Raw genomic sequence first — 19772 nt, 5'->3', positions numbered from 1 at the left:
TATATATATATATATATATATATATTTGTTTTGTTTGTTTGTTTGTTTGTTTGTTTGTTTGTTTGTTGAAAACATTGCTTTTGTTTGTTCAAGTGGGAGGAACCACACTTTTTTTAACAAAATGCTGCTGAAATTATTTTAGATGTCCCCCAGAATCCATTTGAAATTAATATAACTTACTTCTTTCAGTTGAATAAAGTTTGTTGGAATTTATAATTGGTAATCTGCACCTATCTGTTTACCCAAACTATTAACATGGCATGTTACAGAGACCTGTTTATTTTATCAATCAGAAATTACGGCTGGTTGAAGACTAAACATTTATCTTGTCACCACACATAAAGCAAGATGACAGGGAAAGCGCAAAAACCAAACATTAATCTCTTGGTTTGTATCAGGATCAACTGCTTTGAAAGACATGACAACAGCTCTATTTCAGATTCTCATCTGCAGATGAATAATACTTATGCGAACAGTTTTAAGAAAGTTTTGTTGTAGTTTGAGTATTTTAAGCTTGAAAGAACATTTGGAGTGGGAAAAGTTGGAAAATAATGATTTAGTGTATCATTGTGTCAGGTTTGATCCAAAATGGGGAAATCCAGGTAATATTTTAAGAAATGTTTTCGTAAAAGCATTCAGCCTTTTGTAAATATAGAAATGTCCAAGTGTTATTTGTTGCTTTAGGTTTTAAATCAACCAAATCTCTGCTCTGTGTGGCAACAGCTCAGCAGGAGTTGGGATGTACATGACTGACCTGAAGGCAGCACCAGCCCTCATAACTCTCCTCTTCAGCACCGGGAGCAGAGGGCCAGCCCGCAGAGCTCTTCCGGAGGCGGATAATCCCCTCATCTCTCCTCGCAGTTCGAGAAGGGATTTGCTATAACTCACCTACAGGAAGACACCTTCCGGTAGCTCATGCAAGTTACGACTGAAAAAGAAGCCTGGACCTACGCACAAATGGATTTTTGCGTCTCACCTTGCGCGTTTTGGTGTATATAGATATCTGATGAGTGTATAATGTAGCAGCTGCTGCTTGGGGGGGAAAAAAAACAAACTATTGAAGCCTCTGCTACCCATATAAATATTAATCATTTCGGCAGCATGTTTGTGACGCACAGTCTTGCTTTAACTTTTATTGCGGCGGCTCTCTGTCTGATCAGTGGCGAACCGCCGAATTCTTCATCTGCGACGCAGAATTCAACATCCACGTCCATCATCCTCGGTCACGATGAACTGACGAGTAAAAACGACACGCACGGTGCCGTGGGATCCCGGATCTCACCTCTGATGACTTACCTGCCAACTCTGAAAAACGTCGTTATTTTCATCTGTGTGTTGACAGCTGTCCTCATCACATGCCTGGTCATCAAAGTGATAAGGTAGGCTTCTCCCAAGGCTTAGAGTGATTGTTTACACTGTGATAACCTGGTATTGTTGTGACTGTTTTATATTCTCTGGATATAATGTAGATGAGGAACTGAAGGAGTTTTAAATCAATTGTTAAATCAAAAGAAAAGCATGACAGAGAACTGTTTGTCATGTAATAGAGAAAACTGTTGCCTAACATGCAGCTCTTACAAATTCATGTGTGCGTTTTTAGTCATTAGGATATTTGCACTATATTATTTAAACAGTAATAAAGGAAAAACTCTTCTAAAGTAATAAAACACAACATAAAATTGGTAATTAAAGTTAAAGCATAAAACTGCAATCAATAAATAGTTTTTTCTTTACATACAAATGAACAAAAATATGTAATAAACATTGAATAATATGAAATTTTCCAATTTCATATTGCAGACAATATAGATTTGTGTGGTTCTGCATTAATATAAGAATAACAGACTGATATTAAGCTGGTTAGATCCTGCAGCAGGCAGTTTACTTTAATCAGTCAGGCAGCCAATCTTAATTTGGAGTTTTCGATGAGTGTAAGACAAATAAAAGAGCTCTGCAGAGGTTAAGAACAGATAAATTCTCAAAGGCACAATAAAAGTGATCAAACTATAAGTAAACAAACAAAAAAAATTTTGAGATGAACACCAGAGATACTAAAACATACAGACAACTCTAAAGTCTAAAGCCTAAATGCTCCACAGAACAGGATGAATCAAATTTTAAGCAGTTTTAAAACTGTACCGCTCTATACCTTGATAGGATCAAATTTCTTAAAAAGGTCAATTGATTTTTTTTTTTTGGTTCATAACTTGCTACTACAATTTCCTAACGCCGGCTTAGGAAACTGTATGGTTGGGTAAGAAGGTGATTATCTGGTTTTATATAAACAGATGCTCTGACTAACTTTAGTGCTCTAAGTTCTTCTCACATGTTTTCTATCACAGGTCTGGCCGAAAAATCAGGAAAACGAGAAAGTACGACATCATTACCACCCCGGCGGAGCGGGTGGAGATGGCCCCTCTGAACGAGGAGAATGACGACGAAGATGACTCGACCCTCTTTGATGTCAAATACAGGTCGGTTCCGTGCAGATGATAGGACACATGCATTGTTTCAACATTAAAAAAAAAAAAAAAAAAACTAAGCATAAAAATTCTCTAGCTTTTAAATGCACACCCCAAGTTTCAGTAAGTACAAATTAGCAATTTTCTGAAGTCATGCAAAGCTAAGTGAGTTGTTCTGCTAATTTAAGTAAACGAATAAACAATGAAACAATGAAAGAAAAGTTCGTCACAACTGAGGAGTTTTAGAAGTCACAATCTTTTTTTCCCCAACAGAAATGTGAGAATGCCCCCCCACCCCCCGCAACAAAAAAAACCCACATCATGCTCCTCCTACAAAGTAAACCTGAAGACAAACCCAGAACAAACTGAAGCTGTATTACTTTTTGCACTTACTTACTTTTTACTAATAATTCTCTTGTCTTATCACTGTATAAGGTGGAGTTTGCCTACATGTAAAGCAACTCGTACTTCTGCTTTGACTGTGAAAGTTTGCAGATAAAATTCCTGGCATACCGAAACACCTCTACCGCCTCCTTTTGTTACTCTGGATCATTTTAATTACGCAGAGGACATTTGGAAAAGTAATATAACCCCCGGCAACCATTAAAGTCAGCGCTTTTTAACATGCACTCAAATAAACATGCTTCTTCTGAAGTTTTGGTTCAGCTCTGCTGTTGACTTTAGGCTTCACCCTTCCGCACTTTCAATTGTTCCTCAGCTAGCACACACAAATTCACTTCCTTAAAGGAAGATATGACGTCCTGTTTACCTGACATTCCTGACTTCCAAATCAGACGGGAGCCTACTTCCTTCTCATCATGTGTTCATGTGTTACAATGAATCAAACCTCTCAGAGTAAGAACAGTTTCTCCTCTCATTTCAGGTGAATCCCACGTCGGACAACTGTTGTTTTGGTAACTCTTTTTTTTTTGTTTTTCCTTCACCTCAACTAAACTTCAGCGATTTTGCCATCCAAGTGTCGTCACGCCAGCGATTTACTCGTGTTTTACCTGCGTTGGAAATGAACAGATGTCATTTGTCTGCTGTCGTGCAAGGATTCTATCGCACTATCTCGATAACTTGCTCAGTGTTTCTAAAATAAGACACGTCACATATCCACCAAGCTTTAGGTGGTCTGGACAAACAAAATTCTTAATTTAGAATTAAATCCTTGGACGTTCTTTTTAAAACCTGAACTACGATATGTTAAACTATAGGTGGAGGCCGAAGGAACCAACGTTTTTCAGCATGGCTTACTGTAACTGGAGGAAAAGTTTATTAATTATCAGTGAACGTTTTAAAAAGATCAGAAGCACAAAATATAAGGCAGGATAGTTGTTTTGTCTATAAACCTCATACGAATCTTGTGAGTTTTAGTATCACATTTATTTATACCAACTAACCACTTTATTGTGCATATTTACTGTTAAAAGCTTACTAACTTTTCTGCCTGCAGTGTTTGTGTTGTTTCAGATTCAGTTTTATTTTGCTGCTATGAAGCTGATGTCTGTCAGTGTTGTCAATACTCTCAGGATGTCTCTTTAAATCTGTTTGCTATAAATGTGAATGGAGTACGATGTCATTAAGCGTGCGGGAAAAGCAGCAGGTTCAGCGATTAAACACCATGACAACATGTCGCCAGTGTTACAGAGCCAAAACAAGATGAAGTTTTCTTTAGGACCCTAAAATCTGTCATGTTTAGTATAAGATTGCAAAAAAGGTTATCTCCGCTTGTGTTAAGAGTGCAAAAAAAAAAAGCCTGAAAATGATTGGATCTTGTACTGCAGCAGCATAATAATCACTTTAGAAAATAAAAATCCCCTCAAACTAAAATTCTTCAGTTTGAGTATACTTTAATAATTTAGGAAAAAAAAACGTTAAATGTACTGAGAGTAAAATTCACAGCACTACAGAGTAGCTATGGATCTCCCTTGCAGAATTTCACAAAATTAAAAAGCTGCTAATTCTTCTTTATGTATTTGGGTCAGAGACATCACACAAGGCACACGATTAAAGCCAATCAGCTGGCGCCCCTTTTTTAAAATAATGGGTCTTGTGCCATATGTGACTTAAAATCAATCAGAGTGGAACTTTTAATTGGTTATCAGAAACGTTAAGCTTCAGTTGGGTGTAAATATGATGGAACATGGGTTTAATTTTCCTCATGATGAGAAAGACAAGACAGCATACGTTTCAAATCAGGCAAATGGGTTTTGATTTTCATAAGTGGACAAATTCCTACATGATGTTTTATTTTTTTCCCCTCAGTGGGTTCGAGATTATGCTACTGCAAGAAAATATGACTTTGTTTTAAGGCTTCACTGATAATTATAAAGGGCGCTGCAAATATCTGGTCAAAAATGAAGTGTCTCCCTCGTTTGTTAGCTATTACTTGAGTTTAATGCGATGGGTTTGTTGTCGTCCATAATTAATGTGCTGTTCGATCAGTTACAGCTTACAGAAACACAAACCAGCTGAAGCTGCTAGCTACACTTGCTTATAAAATTTCCATTTGTCCAAAATGTTTTTAGAAACAAAAATACACCTTTAACAAGTAACCTCCTCGAGCTAAAATCATTGTATAAGTTTAATCCAAATGTGCAAAATCCACCAAAAGTCTTTCTCCTCTTTGCACAATATTCAACGAGACTGACTCTGGATAAGTTTCTACAGCTGACGTGAGTGTAGGTGACCTTCTGTATTATTTCAAGCTGTTACTTGATAGCACACCACTCAGCCACCAACATTTTACGTCTAACATAACTGCACCACTTCAGAATTTTGGTCTAATACAAAGAACACCAGAGCCAGCCTTTGGCAATCGAGACTCAGCTTCTGCTTAGCTGCTCCCAAACCAGTAGGGGGCCCTCTGAAGTGTAAATTGATCTCAAAACTAGATTTTCAATATCCAATATGGCTGCCATGCATATGAGATATAGTAAAAATTGCAGGTATAAACTGTTTGGTTGGAGGGTACAACTTCTAATTGCCAACATATAGTTAGTGTTTGAATGCTTCGAATGGAGATTTATGCTGGTAATAGAAGCTACAGGATCACAACTGGTTTCCCACTGCTCTTTCAGTTGGCAACAACAAAGCCCTCAACTTGACTTTGACATAAATCCTAGATCTAAGCAAATGTTTTATTTGGATGAAGCCTTGGTTTAAATGCTAAAACCTTTTGAGAGTTTGAAAAAAAAGAGCTTATTTTTGAAGTTACATTTCTTCAGGATTGAAATAATTACATAAAGAAAAATAGTAGTTTGATAATTATCTTAAGTCAAAGTTTAATGTTGCTGTTCCTTCTTCCACAATTTATTTAGTTAAATAAAGTGAACTGGAATGAGGAGCCTAAATCAAATATCAAATTCTGCTTAGACCAGCTCTAATCTTATTTATTTTCCCTTCAAGAAAATTGTTGACATGTTCAGAGAAAATTTAATCCGTCTTAATCCACATAGGACCAAAAATGTATGCAGAACTATGCTGAATGTCTTCTTTAGTCTATCTTTTGTAAACTGCATATTATAATTTCTTGTTTTCCAACAATGTGCATGACCACTTCATATGTTGGCATTTTTTATTTTTATTTTTTTAGTTTTGAATCATGCTCTTCTCCTCTATGACCAGAAATCTGGCAAAACGCTAAATTTCTCTCAGGCTTATACCACTGCTATTGTCACATAGTCTTTTCTTTTTCATATATATCATGTGTGTAAAACTGTGGAAAAATCCTCCTCATGCAGAGATCTTAATTATAGACATTTATTAGTTTTGAGTCATCTGCTACACAAAGTTACTCTTGTTAAAACAAATCAGTTGTGGCTGTGAAGACTTTAAAAAAAAAAGCTGTTTAAATAGTTTTATAAGTTTCTGGAAAACAAGTTTGACACAGATGTTGTGTGTAAAACGGTCGGTTTCCTCAGTTTCCATGTCTTTACAACACTACTGGAATAAAACCTTTTTTGAAGTGTTGACTCTTTAAAGGGAGAGAGGCTCAAATATTTCCTAGTCTGGATCTTTTGTTACATTCACACTGTCACAACTGAGCAGTCCAAGTGTCCATGAGTCCTACTAAATAGATTACAAAGATTAAAATGCGCACGAGGCAAGACGACCATGCAAAAGACAATATTTGCTGAGATTCACACAGTAGTACAAAATGACAGACACTGTACATGATGGAAGAAGTAACAAAACAGAATCTCCACATCATTCAAGGAAGAGCAAAATGTTAGAAAGTGTTCAAACTGTGGCAAGCTGCAGATTCTGGGTTAATTAACCCTAATGGCATTGGTCACAGAATGTTTCTATATTTGCCAACCTCAGACAGCCTCTCACAAATAAACCTTTCATTGCTCCAGTCTGCTGACGTCTCTGGTGCAACTTTCATGTCTATTCTTAACTTAATTGGCGGGGTAATAAGGCCAACATGCGAGCGAGCAGTCGCATCTTGTCAAAAAAACCCTTTAAAAAACTGTTTTTTTACGGTGAAAAAAATCACATGACTGCTAGCGCATGAGAGGCATCTTGTTGGGCTGCAGAGAAGATCCTGGAATATTTCAGATGCTTCCGCTAATTCTTTTTAATGGGAGCATTTTTGTTGCAGCAAAATACACAAATTGATTACCAGGAATACAAAAAAACAGCTCCTAGAAACCTTTCGCAGAAGCGGAACATCAGGGGAAGTACAAAAGTATTAATCAAGCCACAAAATGTTGTTTTGGCTTTACTGCCATTACAATAAATACTTAGTGACGTAAAGAACGTGTCAGCCCTCAAGTCAGAACTTTTTTGCGTATTTGTGTGTATACAGTCTGTTTACTTCTTTGCAGAAATCTCAAGACGATTATAGATGCAGTGGGGAGTGTACATCCCTCACATTGGTCTTAATTTCCATTAATTCTGGACTATTAATGATTTATTTAAAGAGCTCCTTTTGCAGGGTGAAACATTTATACGACACAATTTTGATAAGGTCTAAAAGACAAAAGATTTTTTGCACACCACTTTACTATGAATTCTTTTCAATCAGAATAAGGGAAATTAACGTCAAATCACCAACTATAATTGGTAAAAACGTGGACGCTCATGTACACGACTACTACAGTGTCCAAGCACACATCAAAACTGGTATTGGAATGAGTAAAATTGGCTAAAATTAAGCTTATGGAATGTCTTAAACTTCAGCCAATTAATTGATTTAAAATTTAACTTGTTTTAGATTTGATTAGTGTTAGATAAACAGTTCCAAATTGTTTATCTAACAATTCAAAATTTGTTAGATAAACAAATTCTTATTTCTGCTAAGCTACTGTAGACGTTTCCTGATGGCTAAAAAAAAAGAAAAAAGGAATTTGGTCATTCAGTACCTTGTTGGGATTTCAGATTGGTGGGCTATTATTGATATAGTAGTGGGTGTATATACATACATATATTTGAGCCAGTGTGTATACTTATGACCATGTATCCATTAGATAAAATCCATAAACAAAATAATTTGTGGACCTAATTATATGTTATCATAGTTGGATGATGTATAATCACTCCACCCTGAAAAGAACTGTTTAAATAATAATAATCTGACATTCTTGGAAACTATCAGTTTCTGTTAGCTTCTGGCCAAAGCTGTATGTAAGACCTTTTCTGCCATGAATCCTGAAACTTTGTATTTACAAACATGTAGGTAGGTGGTCCTTTTAATACATTGGCATTTTTTTGATTATAGGCACAGAACAGTGTCAGCTACAATTAAATATGCTAATAAATCTACCATCCTCTATAAATACTGGTTTAATATTAATCAAAAGTCCCTATACAAGAAAAAGTCACATCCATTTAAAAAAAAAAACACACTACCTCAAGATCACAATGCTCTACCTTGTTTGAGTGTTATTGCACTGAACATCTCCAGTTACAGATTAATTTAAAGCACATTCTTGTGGTTCACTTACTGTCAGAAAGTCACCGATACATTCATTTTTAAAATGCTAAGCGCTCCCTTCCTAACTGCAAACAACTTCCTGTACACGCATATCTCACATGTCCAGTGCAGAAACTTCAATGGGAACTCTGCAAAATGAGTTTAGTGCTGGCCGAGCAAACATTCATATGTGAACAGCTGGCACACAGCTACTTTATCCTCACGGGCGGTGCACACAACACCGCATGCTTCCATTCAGTCATTTGGTTCTCAAGGCAACCTCGTCAAATGTCGGCTCCAGTTCACTGGGGGTCACTGGAATCTAAGGTGCTTTATGTGAAGTTAGAAAAGCACAAAAAAGAAACTTAAAGTCAATTCAGTTCTTTAAGAATGATAGAAACAAAGCAGCTCAGATTGGAACTTTGTACACTCTTGTCCCTGATTATTCAGTGCTTCCATCTTGTGGCCCAACGAGACATTGCATGAGCCACCAGCAGCCACTCGTCATGCGGCGAACATGCCGGAGTTAAGATCACAGATTTAATGGAGCCCATCAGATTATGAACTACTTGGTATTAAAATGACCTCTTAGTAATTCTGTCATGCTCTGCTTTCATTTTTTTTAAATATCTATTTTACAAACAGTATTGTATAAATTCAGCTCCGCAGGGTACAAGTGACAGATTTTCCCTGTGTGTACAGGTACCTGCTGTGTTACAATACAAACAGTTGACTTTAAAATGGAATTAGAGTCATTTTTCTTGGAAACAGCAGGAAAATAGGCCATTTTCGTGTCTTCTCCGAACCCGAAGCCCCAGGTATAAAACACAAACCATCTGCTGAATTTTGTGGAAGCTCACAAATAAACCCCCAAGAGATATCGGTTGCCATAGAAATCTCATTAAAGGTAAAATACGCTTAACGAGCCAATACAAAAGGCTGTAATTGACAAGTGTTCCCATTCAATTCTTCCTTCAAGTTTTATCAGAAAAAAAACAGTTAACAAGAATAACATTTCGCCCAGTCAGAATCATGGCTTCAGCTGAGACCTTTCTGTGCTCCTCGGTCCAGATCACAGCTTCCCGTGTGGAGCCGCAGCGCCCCCTGTCTGTGCAAAGTGCTCAAGGTCCTGAACTCCAGGGGCATGGTGTGAGGACTGGAGCTGGACGTGTACTCGTACTTCAGAGTATCGTAGTAGTGGTATTTGACTGGCCTGCCCTGGGGGCCGAGAGGAAATGGCCAGAAGCCGTAGAGGTGGATCTCCTCACAGAAGCGGGTGGCCATCGTGTACATGAGGAGGCCGGTGGTGGGACGCTTGATGTGGACGTTGTTGGTGAGCCAGTACCTGTTGACATGAGCGGCCGTTAGTTGCAGGAAGCAAAAGGGAAAACGGAGCATTCATTCGAGTTTAACTTATCTGCTTGAAAGTTAGCACAAAGGTCTCCAAACTTACATTTTGATATTTGTAATTGCTGCTCCATGGATGTTAAGATAAATTTAAAGGTAAAAGGTTTAACTGCTAAAACTTACAGTATTTTAAGCCTTTATCTTTTTCTTTTAACAAGGGATGTTCCAATAAAAAAATAAATAAAAAATCCTAATGAAACTCAACACACATGCTTGTTTTTTGAACATCTGTGATTTCATGTCTGCAGACAAATTAAAACATTTAAATAAAAACACTTATGTACCTCATAAAGCCTTTAGCTTTCATAAACGATGTTTTTTGCATGACAAATTAGACCACAAACCTTCAGTCATTTTGGTACACTTGTTCTTTAAGCTTGGCTACGGAAAGAAGGTATTTTCTAAGATGCCCATTGAAATATTGTGAGCCTGGTTTATATTTAAGCAGTTAAAGAATCCACAATAAACTTGAAGGTTTTAGTTCAAGTGGTAAAACGTTTGTACATCACTCATATGAAGAGTCTGGGTTTTCCCCCGCTGGCTCGCTCACTGCAACTGTGAGTTTGTTGCTATTGAGCCTTCGGACTCTCAAAATAGAGACCGTTTCGGCTGCTGCAGCTCTCTGTCTTCCATGTAGAAGAGACTTTGTTTTAAACTCGAGACAAGGCTTTTCGGGTTTATTTCAGACCTTTGGAAAGTGACGTGTATTGTTTTTAACAAGCCTGAAGTAATGCCTAATGAATTTCATTAGTGCAGATGGTGAGTTATTAAAGGGGAATTCTGAGGTGATTTCAATTAATAATTTGTAATTCAAACATTTTTTTGTTTGCATTTCTTTTCTCTATAAAATAACAAACATTGGAAGTGTTTTGCGCCACTGCTGATTCCATCATTAGACGAGCTTCACTCTGATAGTGATATTCTACGTCCTTCCCTCTGCGGCAGCAGCTTTAACGACAGAAGGTCTCGTGACCTTTACCTTCATTTTCCCTTCTTTAAATGAAAAAGCCCATTCTTCTCGCCTTGATGCCGTCATTGCCCTCTTAAGCTCTCCCAGAAGTCTCTCCACACAATTTTAAAATGTTAGTTAATTGCTTTTGCACCATAATAACTCAGAAAAATTGACTTTTAGTGAACAAATTGGTGAAGTTAACAGCAACTCATTTTAATACTGAGCTGTGAGGAGGCCAAATGTTGCAGCAAAAAATTAATTTTGCTGCAAGAGCACGGAGCAGAAAGCCCCAGCTTGTGTTTTTTATTTTTTTAAAATTTTTTTATGCTTTTGCAATACAGAGAGTTAGTTGGAGCAGACAAAATGGCATCATTTGGTCACTGACCAGCAGAGAAGGTAAGGCATTTAACAAGGCTGGATTGATTCAGAGCAGAGTCTTGCCGAATAAAAGAGCCAAGAGCGGAAGAAAACAATTGCTGAGGGGGATTTTGGTTAAAGCCTGGAAAGACTGACGGATGCATTTTACAGCTCTCCAGGAAACAAACGTGTAGAAAAAAGGGTCTGCACTCAAATGGCAGCTATGAATTAATTGATTAAATTGATGGGCTAATAGATAAGCTTAACTGGATTTAAAAGGTTCATCCTAATCCCTCTGAAAGCTACTGCTAACAGAAAAAACACAAATTTATTAATAACTTAAAACTAATCTTTTTAGAAGCAACACATACACAAACACAAATCAATATGGCTGAAAAACGGATTACAGCTGCAGCTCAGTGAAACAGGAACGTGAAAAGCCAACTGTCTGCTGCTTGCTTCCTCGGTGAGAACTGGACAGACAACATGAGGTCTTTCTGTCAAAAGCTTTCATCCCGCATCTCTTGCCGGTTGCCTGGCAATCTCCCAGTGACGACAGGACCCACTGCATCCTGCTGTTTTTTTCCACCAAGATAAAGTCAGAGCATCCGAGCGCTTTGCCTCTGTGGAAATCACCGGCGCTGCGCTTCAGCCCACATTTCACAAAACCTGACCCAACTTTCACACGGCAAGGCGCGTATTTATGCTTTGACTTAGACTGCCCAGATTGAATCTTTCAAGCTTAAGCTTTTATCAATCAAGACTTTGAGGTTATGAGTGAAAATGTGCAACGCTGAAAGCATTTTCCGTACACTGGACTTTCATGATAGGTTGGACAAACTCCTCCACCTTGATAGAGGTTTGTAATTGTGCCGTCTGCCAAGATGTATGTTTGTGACAAACCTAGTTGTGGCTCTTGAGGATGTATTGGAGATTTTAACAGAAAAGCAGTACAGATTTGATGGATATTCAGTTAGCTGCCATCTGTTATTTGACCACTGGGTGTCACTAAATCTAACGTATTATTGCTTCAGGGGAATTAGACATTTGGAGTATTTCTGTTTATTTTCCATGTGTCTTGTCTAGGATTGCAGGTATGCCACATAGTGAAGCTGGTCACCTACATGTGCCACAACAAAACTGAGATCTTAACACAAAATTACATCAAATCTGCATCCAACATTTCAACCTCAGTTCTGTAATAGTAACCTGTGTTTGTATGACCTTCGACCGTTTGGATTACTGGTGTCGGTGTGTGTATGAGCTGGGTGAGCGTTTGTTTGGAAATAACTGCGTTTGTGTTGAGCATGTGGGCGAGTTTGCCAGCTGTAGGTGTACAGCTGTTAGCGTGGCGAAAATGAAGGGTGTGTACACATGAATGCCACACTTTTCAGATATTCAATGTAAAAAAAAAAACTAAAAAAAAAAACTTTAAATCATGAATTATTTTCTTTATGTTTCACAATACTGCACCTTTCTATTGCATATAATCCCGTTAAAATATACGCCGGTTTATGGTTGTGACATGAGAAAATAATTTGAATATTTTTGTGAGTTAAATTAGTGGTGATGGTAAAAAAAAAAAATGTTCCAAATGACAGGTTTTGTCTGCGAGTTCCGGATTGAAACGCACCATAAGTGGGAAAATCAATTTCTTCAACGGCAGAGAAAATAAGCGTCCCTCCAAATGTCAAACGTCTTTGAACAACAGGGACGTTAACAACGACAAACAAAAGACTGATTTCATAGGAAACAAGTATAACCAGAGGAGTTGGAGCCAAGATAAAGAAAAGAGACGGCTTCCTCGCTGAGTGTCTCTGATGATGAGCTGTAAGCTTAAAAATAGCCACCTGGGCCAGCAGATTAAGAGTTTGCCAACACCCCTGATTATGCTGCTCACAGGTGCTCCCGCGAAATGCAGCAGCTGTGCTCGCATCTCATCTTACCCTCGGACAGCGTGGAGCAGACGCAGCGACGGGAACGCCGTGCGCACGTCCACAGTATGCACCAGGATGAGGCGGAGGGCCCACTCCACACGCTCCTCCCCGCCCTTCGCCATGAAAGCCGGGATCCACAGCACGCTGCCACTGAGGTTCTGCAGGCGCTGCAGGAAGCGATCCTTCCACTCGTCGCTGACCAGGTCCTGGAAGGCTCGCTGCACCACCGAGGGGTTCATGGTCACCAGGTTGGTCCGCCGGCCCACGTCCTGAGAATACTCCTCCACGGGGGCCAGGTTGCACCTTAAAACAAGAAACAAAAAGCTGATTCTCTTCAACTGTAAATGGAATCAGACTCAAAAAGCTTTTCAAGGTTATAGTGAAATCTTGTTTTTTATTTTTATTGTTTTTTTTGCTCATTTCCCTCCAATTTGTGCTCCAGAAGAGCAAACAAGCTAGCGTCTTCTCTGAGGAAAATGCCAGAACTCTAAACTGGTTATTATCTCAGTGGGTAAATGATGTAATTAGTCGTAGCTGCTAGCCACAACTCTGAGGCTGGTGTTTTTCTCACCTTTTGATTTCCGTGGTGTGCAATCATAGCAAAATGTGCTCCAGGTGACACCTGCTGTGGCAAAAACTGACACAAGGTAGTCATTTGTGCATAAATGTTTCTGTGCGTGTCTGTGTGCAGTCGAGTCCGACAGCGGGAAACGTTACATCGCGTCAACAGGGAGCGAGGAAACTGCAGTAATGACCAGATTAAATCAAAAGCAAGACTAAGTAAACGGACACGTACAGGCTCACATCATTTAGATTCAAATAAAACGGTTTCATATCTTGGTTTGTACAATGTTTCTCATGATGGGCCTGCTTTGAGGAGTCAGTTGCTTTTGCAAATGCAAGCAGGTTTTCGAAGTAACCATAACTATGCAAGATGACTACGCAAAGCTCTCCAGTCGATATCCAATCGTAACCCTAACCACGGTGGGCTGAGGAGGGTTTCCATAGGAAATATTCTCACAGTCCTAAAGTGGAGATTTTGGACGTCTTATCGCAGTTCAAATATTTTAATTTTGATTTATTTCCATTTAACCAATCTATGATTTGTTTTCATCTTCTTACTCTACAATTTAGCAATTGTAAAACGTATCAACATGTAGGAAAAGCATTAAGATTCATGCAGAAATATTCAAAAACAAGAGATGTTAAATAAATAAAATGATTTTTAACAGCAAACATTTAGGTAGTCTTGTACCGTTTCAAGCCTACTTAGTATTCAACCAGGCATCTTGTTGAGTGAGAAATTGGTATGCAAACACTGTTGCTGCTCTGTACCTGATACCTCAAACGCCATCAACCTACTTTGCGGAAACCAAGCGAAGGCAGAGACCTATATTTAGCTGAGACATTATCTTCTGATCTCATGTGAGTGCCAAACCAAATTCCTCAGCTCTTTAAAATGACACGTTTCCTGTTTGCCGCTTTCAGCCAGTGATTACCGCAGGGATTTGATATTATTATCATGCAGCTGGAGAGTAACCATGACCCCTCCACATCAGCACACATATACAGGCAGCGGAGCCAGTTTCTGCACACGGAAAACCTGCACTCAGAATCCGAAGCGGTCATTCTTCTCGCTTCTCTATTTATGCACCATCATTAAAAGTGGCTGATTTATGAGAGGGAGTTTTTCGCTACCTCCGCATGTTCCGTTAGATCCGATCTAACTCTGCCCAGGATCACTTTTTTTTTTTTTTGTTGTATCTGCTATCGCAGCAAAGCTGAAAACAGGTGTATTTTTTTTTCCAGGGGCAGCTGGGAATGGTGATACATAAATCACACAAACACACAACAGGCTGATGGCTTCACAAACACAGCCCTGTTTGGGAATCAGAGCAAGAAGCAAGAAAGAGTCATAAGTGTTTCCCAGAGAAGCACATTGTGCTACTGGAGGACTGAAAACTATTTGACAAGTCTATTTTATCCATATTTGAGAATTTGGGTTGATACATTTCAGTTAATGCCATTTAAAAAAAAACACACACAAAAAATCACGATCTACCCACCTGATAACAAAATCATGAGAGTCGATTTCTGGTCCGCAGCTGCTGTTCAGCAGGATCCCAGAGTTCCCCACGATGGCGCAACGCCTGTGATACTGGTTTTTCATCGGCGATGCGGTTGGCAACAGACGATAGAGATTCTCCGAGATGTTTGTGGTGCTTTGACGATCAAACACGTAGTGGATGATGTCTCCTGGCTTCAGCGTGCCCTTTAGAATTGAGATGTCTCTCTCTGGGTCGAGGAATCTGAGGATATTCTTTCTGCGAATGGGAGAAAACAAGGCCTTGCTTGAAAGACCAAAAGTCTCAGTGGACCTTGAAGAGGCAAGTCGTGACGCGGGATCAGAACCTACCTGATGAGGTTGGAGAGCGTCTTGTTAAAGGCCCAGCTGTTTGACGGGTGTTTGGTGGTGGAGTTACAGGTTGGAGGATGAGGATATTTGGCGATTGCTGTTGTCGCAGTCGGATCTGTGTGTGCCGCCGCCTTTCTAAGTTAAAGGAAGAAAGGAGAACAATGACCTTTAAAAGTCTGATAACTGAGTCTGGTTATTTTGTCCAAATTATGCAGCTGTTCTTTATCGTCACAGGCCCAAAACAGGTCTTCGTGTTGGACAAAACATTAAATATTGATAAAATATAGTTTTGCGTACCCTGTATTTTCTTGAAATCTCCGTCTTGCTTTGGTTTTATAGCTTTTATAGAGTACAGAAATATTAACCCAAAATCTGAGGCTCTTTCTCTCTTGTTGTGCCATGAGTAGCCGTAGTCATAGTTTTGTTTAAAATAGACCTTATTTAAATGAAGCACAATCACTTTCAGAGAAGCTGCCACCGCGGGATATCTGGTATGCAGTATGTTTTTTTTGTTGTTGTTTTTTTTAGCTCCTTTGAAGAGATTCATAAAGTTCAAGCATATTTGTTCAGTTTATCCTTGGAATTTCTACCACTTATCGTCTTAATATGTCTGTATATTGATAGCAGTCAGTTTATGTGGCCCTAACACATTCGTGGAGATATTGATTTTAATTCAGCTGTGTAACTAACACTGAAGTGTTGCTGTATGAAACGCTGCAGAGTTTATTCAGCATTATTCTTCCTGCAGATGTACGGTATCTCATTGAGTGCTGCGTGACACATAGCTGGATATTTTTATCAGCTGCCTTAAAAACTTAGGACACACCCACTGTCAATGACTCACCGTGTTATAAAGGCTACGAAGGACTTTTAAACATCAGGCACACGCGCGCGCGCACACACACACACGCACACACACACACAGACCATTTGGCTCCCAGCTGGGGGTCTACAGGTATGTGAGCATCTGCAGTTCATTAAACTAGAATATCATTTAAAAATTAAATCATTTAAATCAGTTCAAAAAGAGAAACACATATTCAAGCTCTTATTTGCTCTTATGTTGGTGGGTATCATCCTTAGCAAATGAAAACCTAAAATTCTGGTTCTCATAAAATTTAAATATATCAAAATAGATAAATGGAAAATGCGACAGTAAAAATGATTTTTCTCCCTTGACTCAAAAAAGATGTTTTGTTGTCTGTGGTTCAGTAATGCAAATAATGTAATAATTGTGGCCCATGTTCTGGATATGTCTGTGTGTCTACAACTACACTTCTTGCTTTGTGAATATATCCTGAACACATGAGTTGACTTTGCTTTACAAACCTCTCAAGCTTGCAGTTGTCTCTGCTGCTTGTGCACCTTTTCTACCACACGTTTTACCTTCCACTAAACTTTCACTGGTATGCTGACATGTAGTCAGCTTCTTTGGTAATGAACTTCTGTGGCTTAACTTTCATAGTGGTGGGTGCTGGTCAGTTTTCACCCTGACTTTCTGTTAGCTACAACATGTTTCTGCACAAAAAACTATTTTATTGACCTCATATAATCTTCAAATTTCCCAAGAAACAACATTTTGGGTTTTCATTGGTTGTAAGTCATCATCATTCAAGTAAAGAGAAATAATGTAAAAAGTTAAGATTTCTGACCTGTGAGGTTTTGGGACGAGCTGGTGTATGTTGGTTTTCTTCGTGAGCCCAATATTTCTGAGGGTGGGAAAGAGATTCAGACTGAATAACAATTCACTCCAGGCAGCTCATATTCACACTTTTACATCCAAGGTCTTGACTGTACTCAGCATTTGCTGCTTCTGAAGTGAGAGTGAAGGTGAAAAGAACTCTTCTGGGTTTCATTTCACTTTGAGAAACCCACTGTGAGCCCATTTGCTGATGTAATAAGAAGAAATCTGGCCTTAATGGAGCCTTATTAGAGTTGAGGGGAGGCTTTCTTTTCACAGGGAAGTGAGCACAGGCTTTCTCCAGGGACCCTAAACACATCCTCCATCGTGCATTTACTGTAAATATGCAGCATGTGCACTCAGGTTTTCCACCATCAGGCACTTCTGAAAAACCATGACCTTGATCACGTCTGACAAAATCATGTCAGTCTGACAGAATCAGTCTAAAATGCAGGAGTGATGAACTCCCTGATCGTTTTTTCCAGTCCTGGTGGCCTATAAACGATCTACTATTAAGCTGCATTTATGCAGAGTTGGTTCTGGTTCTTCTCCCTCAGTGAATCACGGACCAATGTGACCTCATTACAAAATGAACCACAGCCGGGTAATTATGTTATAAACAAGAAATGCTCTCGCTGAAGGGAAAAGAAAATGTGAGGAATAGAAAATATCACACAAAAAGTAAAAGGGATAAATAATTTTTGGTCAAGTGTTGCGCAAGGATTATTATTATTATTATTATTATTTATTACCACAAAAACAATAATAATAATAAAAAAAAAGATTTCTTGCCGGGAAAACATGGATGTGATCTGGAATGATTAGACTGCATTGCTCAGAATTTCAAAATCTGACAGTGAAAAGAAAATAAGAAAACGTTATTTTATAATATATATTTTGCAGTCTTGTTTTCCTTCCTGCTCAATATCTCTCTCTCTCTCTCATACACACACACACACACACACACACACACACACACACACACACACACACACACACACACTCGCCCGTACACATGCAGTTTCTCAGTTTCAAAGCCTCTATGCACACTCGTATAGTGGAAATGTATCCTACATCCCGCATGCTGCAAGACAAATAGCCAAATCCTTGGAGACCCGATCAGGCAGGCAGGCAGGCTGCTGTAGGAGCAGCTGCACACCACTGTTACAAATCTGGGGGGAGAGAGGGGGAAGCTCAAAATTTAACTCCAAACTTCAGTCAGTTCATGAAAGTAACTCGCTTTGTGGGTGTTGTTGTTTTATTCTCCCCCATCTAATACCACTCGCTTTTCTCCTCTCATTGATTCTTCCTCCATGCATCCCAGATAGATTAGATCTAACCTGCCGTGCTGCAAACAATAGGCACACACACACATACAGACACACACACACACACACACACGCACACACACATACACATACACACATACAGAGGGGATACATTGATTGGATGAATTACGTCGGGTTACTTACGCGCTTTCTTTTTCCACTTCTGCAATATCATCAATTATCAAAAGCACAACCAGCAGCGTTAGAAAGCCGAACAGCAGAGAGCGGAATACAGGCGGCATGGCTGAGGGGAGGTGGGCTGCAGCCGCCGGCCCGGGAGTCCCTCTTCCTCTCCTTCTTTCCTCCCTCCCTTCCTTCCTTCCAGCGAGCTCCGCGTTACATCCACCTCCTTTTAGTTCCCATCTGTTAACCCAGGACGCGCTCTGTCATATTTTTCCCTCTCTCTCTCTCTCTCTCTCTCTCTCTCTCTCTCTTTGTTCTTATCGGTCACTCCCCTGAGTGAGACGTGGTCCTCCTCTCTCCTCCGATCTTCCTCTTCCTCCTCGGATGTTATGCGCTTCTGTGTCCCGACGGGGCGATGTGCCGCTGCAGTCTCCCGTTGTCTCAATTCCCCCAGTGAAACTTTGAAAGCGTGCACCTACACAGCTCTCAGCCGGAGCTGCGAGACCACATGCAGCCTTAAAGGCGCAGAGGACGGACAAAAAATATATATAAAAATAAAAAAAAAAATACAAGCAGATAAATAATCCTTTCCATTCACACTTCCGGCTTTTTGCAGAAGAGGTCGAAAATGTGTCAGTGACTGTGACTGTTTCACTTCAAGTTAAATAACAAAACATTATTGTTAGCTAAAGTTTAGCTAACTGTTTAGCTAAAGTTTTTATTCAGCCATGCAAAATGAATCAGCCTGACCTCAATATTATTATATTAACTAATTGTAGTCAATATAATTAACCGTCTAATACGCAGAGCAGTAATTATTGTGGTGGAGAGCAAATTGTGTTTAGAAATAGATCAAAAATCTTAATCGGTATCTTCCAATATTGACCCAGCATCCTTGTTAATACCATTGGTCTGTCTCATCCTAGAACCATATTCACATACATTTGCCCGTGTTTATTCAGGGAAAAGGAATACATTTTTGGTCAAAACAAATCTACAGTGACAATGTTCCCTGCTTTCACAATCCATGCATACATTATCTGATGAGTTCAATTGAGCAGGCAGGGGGGTAAAGGTCTGATTTACATAAACTGAAAAGTGCAGCTGGCAAGACACATAATGAGCTGTATCCAGGTGAGAAAATCTGAAACTATCGTCTCTCTCATGAATTATATGTAAATTTGTG

At 39.2% G+C, this 19772-nt stretch overlaps 2 protein-coding genes across 3 annotated transcripts in view; one reads left to right on the top strand and one right to left on the bottom strand.

Moving 5' to 3' along the window:
- The window catches only part of fam174b (family with sequence similarity 174 member B), an 11314-nt gene extending 5663 nt beyond the window's left edge, over positions 1-5651 (top strand). The window contains exons 2-4 of one of the 2 annotated variants that reach the window (XM_007566416.2): positions 724-1379; positions 2343-2474; positions 3346-5651. In XM_007566416.2, coding sequence (XP_007566478.1) covers positions 1102-1379; positions 2343-2474; positions 3346-3349 — 414 coding nt within the window. In that variant the 5' untranslated portion in view covers positions 724-1101 and the 3' untranslated portion in view covers positions 3350-5651. Of the gene's footprint in view, positions 1-723; positions 1380-2342; positions 2509-3345 lie in introns of those variants that run through there. The other variant, XM_007566414.2, reaches the window with a different exon arrangement.
- Positions 4508-19093, bottom strand: st8sia2 (ST8 alpha-N-acetyl-neuraminide alpha-2,8-sialyltransferase 2). The gene is made up of 6 exons (XM_007566411.2): positions 18608-19093; positions 17107-17163; positions 15455-15589; positions 15105-15362; positions 13048-13341; positions 4508-9730 (listed from the first exon to the last, which is right to left on the bottom strand). The coding sequence occupies exons 1-6, from the start codon at positions 18703-18705 to the stop codon at positions 9424-9426; spliced, it is 1149 nt and encodes a 382-aa protein (XP_007566473.1). The 5' UTR covers positions 18706-19093; the 3' UTR covers positions 4508-9423.
- Positions 19094-19772: the final 679 nt, after the last annotated feature.

Source organism: Poecilia formosa, unplaced genomic scaffold (assembly GCF_000485575.1).
Source record: "Poecilia formosa unplaced genomic scaffold, Poecilia_formosa-5.1.2 Scaffold191, whole genome shotgun sequence".
Taxonomy (NCBI): Eukaryota; Metazoa; Chordata; class Actinopteri; order Cyprinodontiformes; family Poeciliidae; genus Poecilia; species Poecilia formosa.
This window is presented reverse-complemented; position numbering and strand designations above follow the sequence as displayed.